Raw genomic sequence first — 14027 nt, 5'->3', positions numbered from 1 at the left:
CTAAAAGAAAAGGTGAAGTTTTAGTTGTTTTGATTACATCTTTTATTCTGAAAATTAACTATCTTAATGGGATTCCAAAGATCTAAGTATGTTCTAGTTTGCAAAGCTAGATGATTTTGAACTTGACACCCACCTAGCCAGCCATTTCTTAGGGATTTATGAAGAGTGATGGAAATACTTTTATCACACTGGTAAAGTATTTCCATGTAATTACAAAGAGTAGTATTTAATATTACTGATATTACATGCAGTTTTTAAAATTCTGAAATGATTTTAGATACATTGCTGTCCTCCTTTTTGCTTTCTTTTCTTATCTTTTTCTTCATTCCTTTAGATATCAAGATCAGCTAGAAGGTTTTGAAATTGCTTTAAAATTTGGTTCCAGCACTCCATTTGGCACTGTTGACTTGGGAAAATCTCCTTATATGATTCCATCTCCCACTTTTTATCCTTTAAGATTGTCTCTTACGCAGTAGCTTTGTTTTGTCCTCAGAGGAACTGACTGTCATGGCCAAGAATAAATTAAAATCATAGTGATACACAGTAAATCATTCTGTGTCTGTACTGAAAATGACTTATGCTTGGTCCACAGTTAATTTTGATTTATTCCACAAGTCTCCTTGAGTATATACAGATGTTCATAATGGAAAAGATTTTGTAGAATAAAGGGAAAGGGAACTCAAGAAAGTGATTATAAATCAAAATTCCATTTCTTATTTTATTGAGACACTTTCAGGAGGTATGCAAAGTCAAAACCATTTTTAGAATAATGTAATTTGCCTCTTGCACTCTCATTCACAAGTCGAGTTTTCCAGCGATTACACAATATGTGATGATGTCAGCTGATGGAATGTGTGCTTGTGTATTCTTGTTTTTTGAAAGTTTCTGAGTTTTAATTTATAATACAGTAAATAGCAATAAATATAACCACATTTTAAAAGCTTAATCATTTTTAAGAGTTTAAAGGAGGGACTTCCCTGGTGGTGCAGTGGTTAAGAATCTGCCTGCCAATGCAGGGAACACAGGTTCGATCCCTGGTCCAGGAAATTCCCACATGCCGTGGAGCAACTAAGCCCATGTGCCACAACTACTGAGCCTGCGTGCTACAATAACTGAAACCCACATGCCTAAAGCCTGTGCTCCACAACAAGTGAAGCCACCACAGTGAGAAGTCCATGCGCTGCAACAAAGCATAGCCCCCTCCCTCCGCAACTAGCGAAAGCCCATGCGCAGCAACAAAGACCCAATGCAGCCAAAAAAATAAAAATAAGAAAAATAAAATTAAATAAACTAAAAAAATTAAAAGTTTTAAAACAGAAAGAAAAAATAGTATAAAGGAGTCTTGAGACCAAAAGGTTTGTGAAACACTTTTCTATTGGCATAGTTAAATTGAATTTTCAGACTTGCTCCTTCTCATTTCCTGTTTATTGTAGGGTTGTTTGTTTGTTGGTTAGTTTTTAGGAGCCATACCTATTCTCTTTATACTCTCTCAGGAATAGAACGTGAGTTTTAGTTGTGAGTGGCAGTTCAGGAAGTTGTCTGTAAACAGTTTTTTCATAAAGGTAAAAAGCTGATGTGGAGGACAGAACTTTCTTCTAACAGTACTGCCCAGAATGACTATCTTATGATATGATGTTCTCATCACTGGAGGGGTTCAAGCATAAATCAGACAACTATTATCAAGAGTATTTTTTTTTCCTTGGCTGCGTCGGGTCTTAGTTGTGGCACTCGGGATCTTCGTTGAGGCACGTGGGATCTTTCATTGCGGCGCACAGTGTCTTCATTGCAGCTCTCGAGCTTCTCTCTAGTTATGATGTGCGGGTTTTTTCTCTCTAGTTGTGACGTGCGGGCTCCAGAGTTCATGGGCTCTGTAGTTTGTGGCACGCGGGCTCTCTGGTTGAGGTGCGCGAGCTCAGTAGTTGTAGCATGCGGGCTTAGTTGCCCCACGGCATGTGGGATCCTAGTTCCCAGGGATCGAACCCGCGTCCCCTGCATTGGAAGGCGGATTCTTTACCGCTGGACCACCAGGGAAGTCCTTCGAGAGTATTTTTAAAGAAGATTAATAGTTCAGGTAGGAGATGTACTATAAGGAATCTAATAATATAAGGTCCCTTTAAAAGACACTTAAAATCCTACAGTTTTAGGGCTGAAATCAGTTTGGTTGCATGTGAATCCTAATGCTAATAGAGTGGGGTTCTTGTTAGTTGGTATTGCCTAGGTAAATTCTTTCCTGTTGAATCTCTTAAAAAATTAAAATGAATTACAAAAATGGACCCTTTGATTCGTTAATTCTGTTTATTTCTCCCATATAAAATATGATATATTTAATCAACTTGCTTACCCTTTTTTCATGTGTTTTATTTCAGTTGGTCGCATTATGTTTCAGCTCTTTTCAGATATATGTCCAAAAACTTGCAAAAACTTCCTTTGCCTATGCTCAGGTAAATGAATTATTAAATTATTTCCAATGAGAAGTCCTGGCTTACAGTTTTACCTTGCTTAACAGAGTAGATATTTTCCTTAAAAAGTAATGATCTGTGAAATGAGTTTAGCAAATAAAAAATATTATTTTCACTGATATGATGTTAGGGAAGCATTTCTTAAAGGGAAGAGAGGAGAAAGAAAGGGTCTCAGAAATGAAAAAGGAAGTACCACCATATGTAATGAAATTTTTATCCATTGTAGTTTATAAAATAATAGTATATTCAAAACTGACTTATTTTGGTAGAATTTTACAGATTTTAGTACTTTGAACAAATTTAGCATTCCAGATTTCACAAGAAATTTAGGATTAGAAGATAGAGAAGCAGAACATAATGAGATTGTTCTTTGTTACATGTAATTGGATTTATATTTTTAAAAAGTAGAAAAAATAGGGAGGAAAAACATTTATGATATTACTTATCTCTTACAGTGCCCAACACAAGGGAGGGATTTGACAAAGGATTAATTGGATGGTGCTTTCCATGGAAGGATATGTTTGTAGCTAAACTTCATTTCTTTTTTTTTTTCCAGGGGAGAAAGGCCTTGGGAAAACAACTGGGAAGAAGTTATGTTATAAAGGTTCTACATTCCATCGTGTGGTTAAAAACTTTATGATTCAGGGTGGGGACTTCAGTGAAGGTAGAGCTAAAAGTTATGCTCTTAATAACTCTGTCAGTTTCTAAAGCATCTCATTATTACTTTTAATTGTAAATATAGTGTCACAGTATGATGTAAATATTAGGTGGTCAGTGAATAGTTGTTGGATGAATGACTGTTATAGGCCAAGAATGTATAAAAAGCAAAATACTAAGACTTCTTTTTGTTTGTTTTTACGCAGTTTTAATACAGTTACTTGGTGCCAAAGTACTGTTCAATTGTTTTTATTCTTTTAGAATTTTGTTGGTGTGATTGCTGTTTGAAATAAGTGGGTCATGGAGAGAATTTTTAAAATAGTTTTTATTATAATGGGATTGGATTTATAGTTTAAAACTGAGGTTAATTGAGGAGTCTTAGAATTTTTATCATCTGCAGTAATTACTCCTTCAGCAAACTGAAACCATAAAAAGTAATTTATGTGTATTAGTATATTTTTAGTTTTCATTATTGTTTAATGTAGCTCATTATTTTCAGGTAATGGAAAAGGTGGAGAATCAATTTATGGTGGATATTTTAAAGGTAAGGCTTAATATTTTATGGTCTTTTGTTTCAGTTCTGATATTAAAGCAAGTTTGATCATGTACTTTTAATGAGAAGAGGTTTACTTATAGTTCACTTTTTGCATGAAACTAATGCTGCATGAAAATACTTTATTTGCATGAACTTGGGGATAAATTACATTGTAATATATAACTTAATTGACAAGATTAATTAAGGCTAACTTTATGGTTAAACATGACTTTCAGCATGGAGGTTAGGCAACTATATACATGAAAACTCCTATCTTCCTGCCTAAAACTGTCAACATATTCTTTTGTTTATAGAGAATGTGGTCTTTTGCAAAATGAAAAGGTAAGAGAACGAAGCTCAGTAACACAAACTCCAACTCTGTTCCCTTGCACCCTTCCTAATAAATTTATGGACAGTCTGGGTCAGGTTGTGGCTGGATTTCTTATATTGCTTGAAGACTTGGAAAATTCTGTATACTGTTTCATACATGCATCTGTATCTTCTTTTCTTTACCCAATGGGTTATTATTTCCACGTCAGGGAAAAGAATCTAGTTAATGTTTATTTTCTCTAAACCAAGCAATTGCTTTGAATAAAATTTGGTATTTCTTCCTTTCTCAAAGGTTTGTATGTTTTCTTTTGTATACTAGAGCTGTATGATTGTGTTTTTTTCCTACAGTAGTATTTGCATAAATCTAACTATTGCACTTGCCCCAAAAAGCCTTAGAAAAGTCAGTTGTGGAAATTTATAATGGGATCCAATATTACCAGGTTTTAATGCCATGATAGCTTCAGTGTTATAATAGTCTTTTATATTTCTTTTGGGGGAAAATGGATTACTACTTTTTCAGAAGCCTGTTCCCAAGGTAATCTTTTTTTTTTAAGTTTTCTATGTTTCTGTTTGTTTTAAAGAAAGATTTGTTTGTATGAGTGTTAACAGGAAATTTAAATTAGTTTTCAGGATATTTCTGCTGGAATTAAATCCATCTCTAAGTGATCTTTATGACAGAGTCTTCCCTTTGAGCTAGTAGGAAACAGCTCTTTAGCTGGTTCTATTAGCATGTAACAATTTGAAACTAATGCTGTAGGCCACTGTAATGTGGTTGTTCCCTGTGGCAGATATTTGTATATCAAAAAATTGTATTTTGCCATTTAAATTTTTGTACTTACAGGACTTGCTTCCTTAGTTTTTGATCCTATTGATTAGAAAGAATCTACATAATTTAATTTAGGCATGTCCCTACAACTTAACTTACTGTAGTATTTTGGTTTTTGGTTTCATAGTCTAGCATCAATTGAATTGAGTAATAAATTTACCATATAGAAATTAAGCACATAAGAGGATTTTTAAACTCCCATGTATAGTGCATTATGCAGGTTAATTGGAAATTTGGAGGAAATGAGCTTTACTGTAAAGATTTTTCTAAAATTTTCTTGCTGGTTTTCCCTGAAAGTTAATAGTTTAAACATCATTTAACCAAAGTATGTTACTACTAAAAGTGACTGTTCTAAGGCTGTTTGTATAAAAGTGTTAAATATATGTTCTTTTTTCTCAAGGCTAAGTAGTAAATAAGTAGCAGTTTTTGTTTTTGTTTTATGCTTTTGTTATTTGATTAGTTAAAAGAATTTTTTTCAAAGTATTCAGTCAAGTATCTGTACTGACCAGAAGAGGAATTTCATCCTTTGCTTTCTATTTATTACTTTGAACATTGCACTTTAAAAGTGACTTATAATTGTGGACTGACAAATTTGTGTTTTCTTCAAACAGATGAAAACTTTATTCTCAAACATGACAGAGCGTTCCTTTTGTCAATGGCAAATCGAGGGAAACATACCAATGGTTCCCAGTTTTTCATGTGAGTAGGCATAATTCAGAGATGAGCTTTTTCTAAACAGAGAAGCGCTGTTCATGAGAAAGATGGTATCGTTAAACCAAGTTTAATGCTAGATTCTGTCAACTTGGGTTTTATTATGTTATAGTAATTGGTAAGCTCTAACAGCCACCTCAGCGGTAAGCATATATCCTGGATTTGAAGAATGGTACTTAAAAGGCGTAACTTAAAGATGTAAATTATTTTCAAAATATGTTGTCATCTTAAGAAAAGAAATTGGCTTTGACTTTTAACGCATTTTTTTTAACGAATTTGGGGGCTCAGATTACCAAATCTGGATTGGAACATAAACCCTTGATGAACATTTAAAACTTGTCCATGACTAGGACTGGATGTGCCCTTGGCATGGAAAGCATTTGGTTTGAGTAAACCATAGTATGGTTGCTTTTTCTCTAACTGTTGTTCTTTGAACCAGTTTGAGAGAGGTGCCATTGTTTTCTGACATTGTATAGAGATAAATGATTTGGTGTTCAGCCAGCATTGTTAACAATCTTAAACTTTGTGAGATCTCTATGTGTAATTGAATTAACCCAATGTTGCTATCATTTCCACCAAAGTTTATGATATTATCACTTAGAAAACTTCAGAATGCTGAATTTGATATTTAAAAAACAAACACCTTTACGTGTACGTGTATACACAACCAAAACCTTACTTATTTCTCATCTGAAAGACTTTTGGCATACTTTTAGTTATATTCTTATCTAAAGCTACTCCAAAACCTATTTTTATTATAATCCCATGATATAAGATATGAAAGATAATTGGCTAGCATGGAGTTTAATGCTTTTGATTGGAAGTAAATCTCCACAGTTATGCTATGTATATTGGAGAAATATTTTTCCATGGTTTGCCAGAAAAAAAATTTTGTCATCTTTCTGAATGGATGAGTATGAATGGCGCTTCCCTGTCTTTAAAGGAGTAAATTATTCATATAAAATAAATCTCACACTTTAAGTTTGTGTGAAAAATAGATTCCAACATGATCTGATAAAGTTCAGATAAGGGGCATTCTGTTCCTAAGAATGTCCTAAAAATGGAAAGCTGATAGAAGATGATAATGCTTGGAGTTGTGCAGGAAAAAAGGAAGGCCTAAAACAGTTATTCCTGTATCTTGTTTTGATCCCATAGAGTATTAGTTATTACCCTACTTTACTAGAGTATTTTTCAATCCTTAACCTCCTTGAGGGCCAAAAAAAAAGTAGGGGGAAATATTTTGAAAAACTTGATGTAGAAGCTGTTTACTCTTTGATTGAGGTTTCCCATTTCCATTTTTAAGCTTATCTGAACTGTGAACATGATAAACTAATGATTCATTGGTCAAAAAGCTACCATCTGAGGGCTCTAAAGTTTCTTTTAGATTTCCTTTTTTATATCAGTACATTTAAATTTTTATTTATCTGGTAGCAGCAGCTTCTTCCCATTGTTATATACTAATTAGCTTATTTAGAAAATGTTAGAGTTAAAACCCGTGCATCTACATACATTAGTTAAAATCCAGTATATGAGATTCTCTCTTCAAAAAATTTAGAGTATCTTGTTTTTATGTTATTTAGTACTTGCTTAAGCCTTTTCTAGAAATGTTTAGTATCAAATAAAATTAAAGCCGTGTCTGTTTTCTACATAGCTTAATTTTACATTAGACTATTTTTTGACAAGGAATACCAAATTAAAATTTTAACATCTGTAAATTAGTATTAAATTTTTTAACCTTGTTTTCATAATTAACTGATTGTAGATGGCACTAAAATCACTGTGAACTTGTGATTGAAAGAAAATTTTCTACTTCTAGTTTGACATTTACTTCTGGAAATGAGTTTTCAGTTAAAAGCAATCTTGGAAGTAAACATTTTTGCACTCACAAAAAATCCTTCTCTCTCTCTTTTTTTTTTTTAAGAAGTTTTTATGCGTGTGCTTTTTTTTATGTGAGCTAAAAGTACCAATTCCTCAGGGGTTGCAGGATAAAATAAAACTAATGTTCACTTTGCTAAACAAAATGTTTCTTTGCTTTTATAGAAGGGATAGGTAAAATGGAGATGGTAGCCCATGAAAGAAATAGCTTTGAAAGTCTATGTCTTACAAGCCCAAATTCTTTTGGAATTGGAAGTAGTAAAAAAGTATAATGTACTGTCTTCAAATCGTATAGATGACCACAGATAATCGCTCTAAAAGTTGAGGTTCTGAGGGTTGATGGTCACTGAGCTGTCTGAAGGCTTCCCAGGGTGGCTTCTGCGTTTCATCCTCCTCCCACAGCTCTTCCTGTGGCACCTTGAGCAGCAGTTCTGCAGTCTGAAAAAGAAAGGGTAGTGTGAGAATGGATCATAAAATGCCAAGAACTGCCTTTATAGTTCCAGTTTTATAGACTTAATAAGGACTTTTAACATATCCTTGCACAATTGTATTTGTAGTTTATGCTATACATCTGTTACCTTGTAATTCTAAGGAGTAAATTTGATGCAGTTAGTGTGGGTACTTGAGCAAAATGTTCCTCAAGAATTCTTGAGCAATAACTATTGTGCTCAAGAATAACTATTGTGCTTTGTGCAATAACTATTGTCTTCATTACTTAAAACATTTAAAACCTCCCCTTCCTAAGGCATATACATCATCTTATTAAACATATTTTTGTATCTATTGCTTTCTTTGGGTGGAAAAATTATGTGTGTGATAAAAAACAGATTATCTTCTATAAAGCTATCTGTAATTTTTGCAGTAACTGCTTTTATCTACTACTATATTAGTCATAGTGATTTTGCTTTTAGGGGCCTAAATAGAAGAAAACTAATTGTTTTTGGAATAGTACTTCTCAAGAAACGTGAAGAAGTGAAATATGGCACTATCCCCATGAATCACTGAGGAAGTAATGGTTTGTTCATGCTGAGCTATTTTTGAAGGAATTCAAAGAACTGGGACTAGAGTAGTAACCAGGTTAACTGGATCCTTGTTATTTATTTTTTAGGCCAAAGACTAGGAAGAAGTCACAGCAGAAGCTATAGGATTACAAAGTTTTAGACTAGAAAAGAATTTAGAGATCCTTTGTTCTATAGATAATGGTGAGTAAGGAAGAAAAGACATATGCAGCCCAGGTTATAGGAGTTTTACTCATAATCCTAAAGAAATTGATAGCTAGAAAGAGAATGCTGCACACTGTAAGCTACGTAGGTTTATTGACCGGTCTGCTCTGAATTTATTTATTTTATTTTATTTTACTTCATTCTACTCTACTTTATTTTATTTTATTTTATTTTATTTACCTCGCTGCGCGGCTTGTAGGATCTTAGTTAGCTCCCTGACCAGGGATTGAACCCGCGTGCTCGGCAGTGAGAGCGCAGAGTCCTAACCACTGGACCATTGGGGAATTCCCCTGAATTTATTTTAATATTAGTAAGTTTTAGACACCACAAGCATTGCTGGAGAATAATATGACACATAGGAAAGCATTTTTCTTTTCCTTTGGCTGTCAGTCATGACAGTCTGTTAATTCTGACTCTGATTTTCATTGTCTTTATTTTCATTCATCAAAAGGATAAAGAAGATACTGCATAAAGTAATCATTAAAAAGATTAGTTAGGTGATTTATAGCTTTGTATTAAATAACTGTTCTCCTGGGTTAGAGCACTAACCTAGCTATCAGGAAGCCTTGTATCTAGTCTTACTTAGCTATATACCTTGAGTTAGTTTTGTTTTTCCTTTTCTGTTTGTAAAGTATCTACCCCACTTTCAAATATAAAGTAAACATTTTGGTGTGAAAATGCAGACATAAAAGGAAGAAAGTGTTTTGTAGGTTGATCCCTAAGTTTCTGAATATGTGGAATGATTTATATGCAAATATTGTCTCTCCTAAAGGAAATAGTTGTAATTGCTTAATTTTCATCAGTCTGAAAGGTGCTGCAAAGAAACTCTGGCTCATCTTGCCTAAATTGGCTGCAGTCTCTTCATCGGCTGCTGATAGAACATGTTTGAGTGGCGGTTGCTGTTGTCTCCCTTGGCTTAGTCTGTACGGGCCTCTTATCGCAACCAGGGAATGAAAAGACCCATAGAGCCTTGGAGAACAGGCTCTGTCGTTGGCCACTGTCAGTGGTCATGATAATTATAAAAATACAAGAACATAAGATAATGTCGAAAAGTCAAACTTTGAACTTTAAACAGAAAGTGTGTGTTGAATTTTAACAGTCCTAAATAGGACTGTGGGAGGAAAACATAAGTTCTAGGATATATTCTATGTCATTTAAGAATGGCTACTTACCTGAATGGGAGAGAAGTGCTGATCGTTTCAGAGCAGCAGAGCAAGGGAAGTTGAGGGGTGGTTTGGTTTTAAGGGCTTTATAAAGCTATATTGATATTTTGGGGGTAGCAAAAGTAGATTTGGGGTAGAAATCTTTTTCCCTTCACGTATTCATGAATTTGTGTGAGAAGAAATGCTAGTAAGTGTTAATAACCTGAGAAGTTCTGGCTTTTTTCCCTACTTTTTTGGGGGTAATACCTTCATATGTTAATTTCAAGATTTTTTCATGAACAGATTTCACGACACTTAACCATAATCCATCGTCTCTGGATATTAAGTGTCATCCCTAACATCCAGTCTTAATATTACTTAGTGTTTGTGTGACATTTGTGTTAGCAACCTGGAAGGAATTTTGTATCTCATGGTGTTTGGTGTGTGTTATGTTAATGTTAGTGCTGAATTTTTTAAAGCTGTTTTATTTTGGTGACTTATGGAACAATAGGTAGAGCACTGTAATGTGGCTTGGTTAGTTTCCATTGCCCTTACATGAGCTTTGTCACTCTGTACAATTTGGTGCCTCTTACAGGTGTGATAGTTTCAGGAGTTGAAGGGAAAAATTGCATGTTAAAGCCTGCTTAAGACAGAAATAGGTTGTCTTTGTTTCCTTCTCTCATACTACTTTACAACTAGAGTCACTTTTTTTTTTTCAACATTCATTGGAAACACCACATTATTTAAAACATTTTTTTGACAGTAATTCATGTATCAATGCCTTTATAAGAAATTAAAGCTATTTTAAAATATTTCAAGATTTAATATATCCAAAACCCCTATAAAGAATTTTGTCCACTGTATGTAATACAGGTTTTGGTCTGAATAGTAACAGATATGGTTAAAGTTTAATCGAATTAAAATTGGTCAGACAGTGTATATTCATTGAACAAAAAATTTTCATAATGGAGAAAATCAGATTAGACAGGAAAAGAAAGTACTGTGGCCAAGATTTGACAGCATACTTTTTCTTATACTTATATCTCTCTTGCCTTTTTATCCTTTGAGAAGATCCTTAAAATTCTAGGTATGCTGCCTTATTATTTTATTATTATTATTATTTTCAGTTCCTTAACAACTATAAGAGTGTATGCAATGGCAGTGCAGTGAACAGAAGCTACAGTCTAAACATTTGGTCATTAACTCCTGATGGTAATCTGTTTTGATGTGTGACCAAAAAAGCTTTCAAATGTAGAAACATGAAAGGTACTTTAATTGTTTGAAGTGAATTAGTAAAAAAAGTTCCCTGAAATTTTGTTTTAAGTCTCTTAACTCAGTTCTTTCCATTGAAATTTTTGATTTCTACTGCTAGTAACTGCTCCTGGGCATTCAGATTTTTTACTAATGTATGTATTCAGGATACATTATTCTCTTTCTGAGAAGGATGTTAGTTGATGACTTAGCCAGTTTCTGTGATTTGTAAAGCAATATATAATGTTTTGTTTCTAGCTATTATTCACACTCTGGTGTTACAATATTAGGGACCTGAGCAGATTCCCACTTCAACTACAATGCTTTTCTTAAACGTAATTCATCTCTACATACATATCCTATGTGAAAGAAAATTTAGAGCCCTCCTTTTTAAAAAGCTTTCTTGCTTTGCATAAAACTTGAAAGTATTTAATTTCAAAGTTATATTGATATTAAAACATAGATTCAGTCTTGTCTTAAAAGTGTATTACAATTTATTTCTTGCCATTTTTGTGTAAAATTTACAGAAAGAGTGTTACACCGTGCGCTCCAAAGGTAATGTCTCATTACTCTAAGGCTCTCTCTTTTTCTTTCTTTGCCTTTATCTCTTTAATCCTGTTGTTATGTGCATTGAACCATTTTAAGAAAAAAAACTTTCTGCTTGATCTGTGGCAGCAGTACATGTAAAACAAGTGTGTTTTATTGTTCATGGTTAATCCTGGGAAGTATAATTTTAATTTCAGTGGCTTGTTACCACCTAGTTCCCACACATCTTGGGGGGTGGGTTATATTGTATATAATGGTTTAGATCTCATTTCAGTACAGAACTGTTAATTTCTGTATAAGGCCAAAAGCTGCTTTGATAATGGTAAAAATATATATATAGATTGTTTTTTGGAGTAACAGTGATACTTTTCAGTTTCTAAGATTTACAAGGTTTAAATGTGCATATATTTTTAAAGCAGATTCATAGGTGAGGGAAACTAGAAAATCAGTGTTTGAGTGACAGGAGAAAATGGAAATGTGAAAATATTGAAAGCTTTTCTAATTTGAAATGTTCTTGTGGTTGTTTCTCCTTTAGGTATGTTTTCATAAGCATGTATAAATTACATATTTATGATAGTCTCTGGCCTTAAGGTCTTAACTTACTGAGCATATGTTACCACTGCCTGGGTCTTTACAGCTGTATAGTTTTGAAACGTCAATACAATTAAGAGTTGGTGGGGTGAGATCTCTTTGCCCATTTTAATAGAATTGAATGGCTTGGACCGAGCATATCATTTCCCCCGGCCCATCAGCCCAGTGCCAGCAAGCTTGCTTTACATTGGAATTTCTACTCTTAGAGTGTGGGCTGAGAACCCCAGGGGGCTTTTGTTAAGATACTTTCAGTATTCTTATTATGTAGTCTAACCCAACTAAAGCATAAATTTGTACTTCTGCATCCTGAATTGCAGATGCAAGTAATGGACGTAATTATTCCCACCAGTTTAGGCAGTCGGCCAGTTGAAATTTGTCCTTGAAATAATTGCTCTTGTCTTCATTTGTTTTCTTCACTACTGCACTAAAGGACCAAGTTTGTCTTCAGTTTTCATTTGAATTAAAAACAAAACTTGAGTCTGTCCATAAAGGTTCTGTCCTCAAATTGAGTTTCAAGTATTATGTTGCTGCATCACTGCAGTTAGCTCAGATGTTTTAATCTCACTATTTGCTCCAAAGGTTTGCTCTAAGGTGGTTTTCATAGCACTCCTGTTAGCCAGGATGCAAATTGAATTGAGTTGTTTGTGTTTTAAGACTATCTGTAGGCTTTTCCCCATTACCAGAATGTCTGAGAATTGTGAGAGAAAGGTCCAAGGGAGAGGAATATATCTAATCAATAAATCATTGTTTTCACTACTGCATGTTTGAGACTGATCCCTTATATTGTAGAACATTTTTACCTTTAAAATTTTTACCTCTTTCCATCTTTCATACAGTGGAATCACTGTCTAGCGTATGTACTAACTTCTTACTATGTTTACTGTGCTTGGTAAAGTTTTTTAATTATGGGAAGCACAATTCTATCTTAAAGTTCTTGTTCAGGGTAATTTCGGGTTGCTAGTTTCATGATTTAAGCATCAGTGACTCACCAGTTCGCGAGATTTTCTTCTTCTTTCTTTCTTCTGCCTGTTTTTATTCATTTTTATTGTTACATTGGCTTAAACTACCACTTCTCAATCTTCTAAGGAAAATTTGAGACAGTGGTTTTAAAACTCAAGATTCCCTTTAAAATTCTGGCACTTCTTGAGTTGATATTTTAATTTTTTAAAACTAAATTCTGTAGTGCTTTTACAGAACTGAATATTCTTAATGTAAGTATAAGTGTTACATTTCCAGGTAGAATGATTTTTAACATTGTTGTGAAGGTTAAAATTGTGTTTTACTGACTTAACGTTTCATAGAATTGCCTTAAAATGAGTATAAAAATTGGTAAGGGAGCTTCTAGTACAATTGACTGCCTTAACATGGCCTGATAATCCGGTGACCTTTCTCTCAAATATTATTTCTCTTTCTTATAAACTAAGATGTTTGTGATAGATACTTCTGAGTCTAGTTATCCGCTTTTGAATTTTTTCCCACTGAAATTCACATAGTCTGAAGATCTGTGAAAGCGTTATGGGAAAACTAGCTTGGGTTCAAAACATCTTAACCAAATATACCCCATAAGACTTCCCAAGAGTGACTGCCAGTTTGTGACTATAGAAGCAGCCGGTTGGGTGTTTTCTGGGCCATGGAAATTTAAAGTGTCTGTAATGTCATGATTACTTAGTTTGCTGTCAGAGTGTTAGCAGATTGAAGGTTTGCTCCCTACTGCATTTTCAGAGTTGCTGTGAGTGGCAGAGGGTCACCTTAGGTGAAGGAAGAGGGGCAGGAAGTTCTGAAAACAGGACTCCTGAGGCCTACCTCCATCTGCCTGCTTAAAAGATGCAGACTGACTCAGTATGAAAAATAATGGATAGAAAAATTCATTTAAATATGTGG

General features: G+C 33.9%; 1 protein-coding gene across 11 annotated transcripts in view; it reads left to right on the top strand.

The window, feature by feature from the left end:
- The window catches only part of NKTR (natural killer cell triggering receptor), a 47462-nt gene that overhangs the window by 12297 nt on the left and 21138 nt on the right, over window positions 1-14027 (top strand). For 6 of the 11 annotated variants that reach the window (XM_027088213.1, XM_027088212.1, XM_027088211.1 and 3 more), the window contains exons 3-6: window positions 2367-2441; window positions 3016-3123; window positions 3616-3660; window positions 5419-5506. In XM_027088213.1, the coding sequence (XP_026944014.1) occupies window positions 2367-2441; window positions 3016-3123; window positions 3616-3660; window positions 5419-5506 (316 nt within the window). Of the gene's footprint in view, window positions 1-2366; window positions 2442-3015; window positions 3124-3615; window positions 3661-3965; window positions 4260-4501; window positions 4517-5418; window positions 5507-11536; window positions 11565-14027 lie in introns of those variants that run through there. The other 5 variants (XM_027088217.1, XM_027088210.1, XM_027088218.1 and 2 more) reach the window with 5 other exon arrangements.

Source organism: Aethalodelphis obliquidens, unplaced genomic scaffold (genome assembly GCF_003676395.1).
Source record: "Aethalodelphis obliquidens isolate GAN/ISIS:26980383/991018 unplaced genomic scaffold, ASM367639v1 scaffold62, whole genome shotgun sequence".
In the NCBI taxonomy this organism is placed as follows: Eukaryota; Metazoa; Chordata; class Mammalia; order Artiodactyla; family Delphinidae; genus Aethalodelphis; species Aethalodelphis obliquidens.
This window is presented reverse-complemented; position numbering and strand designations above follow the sequence as displayed.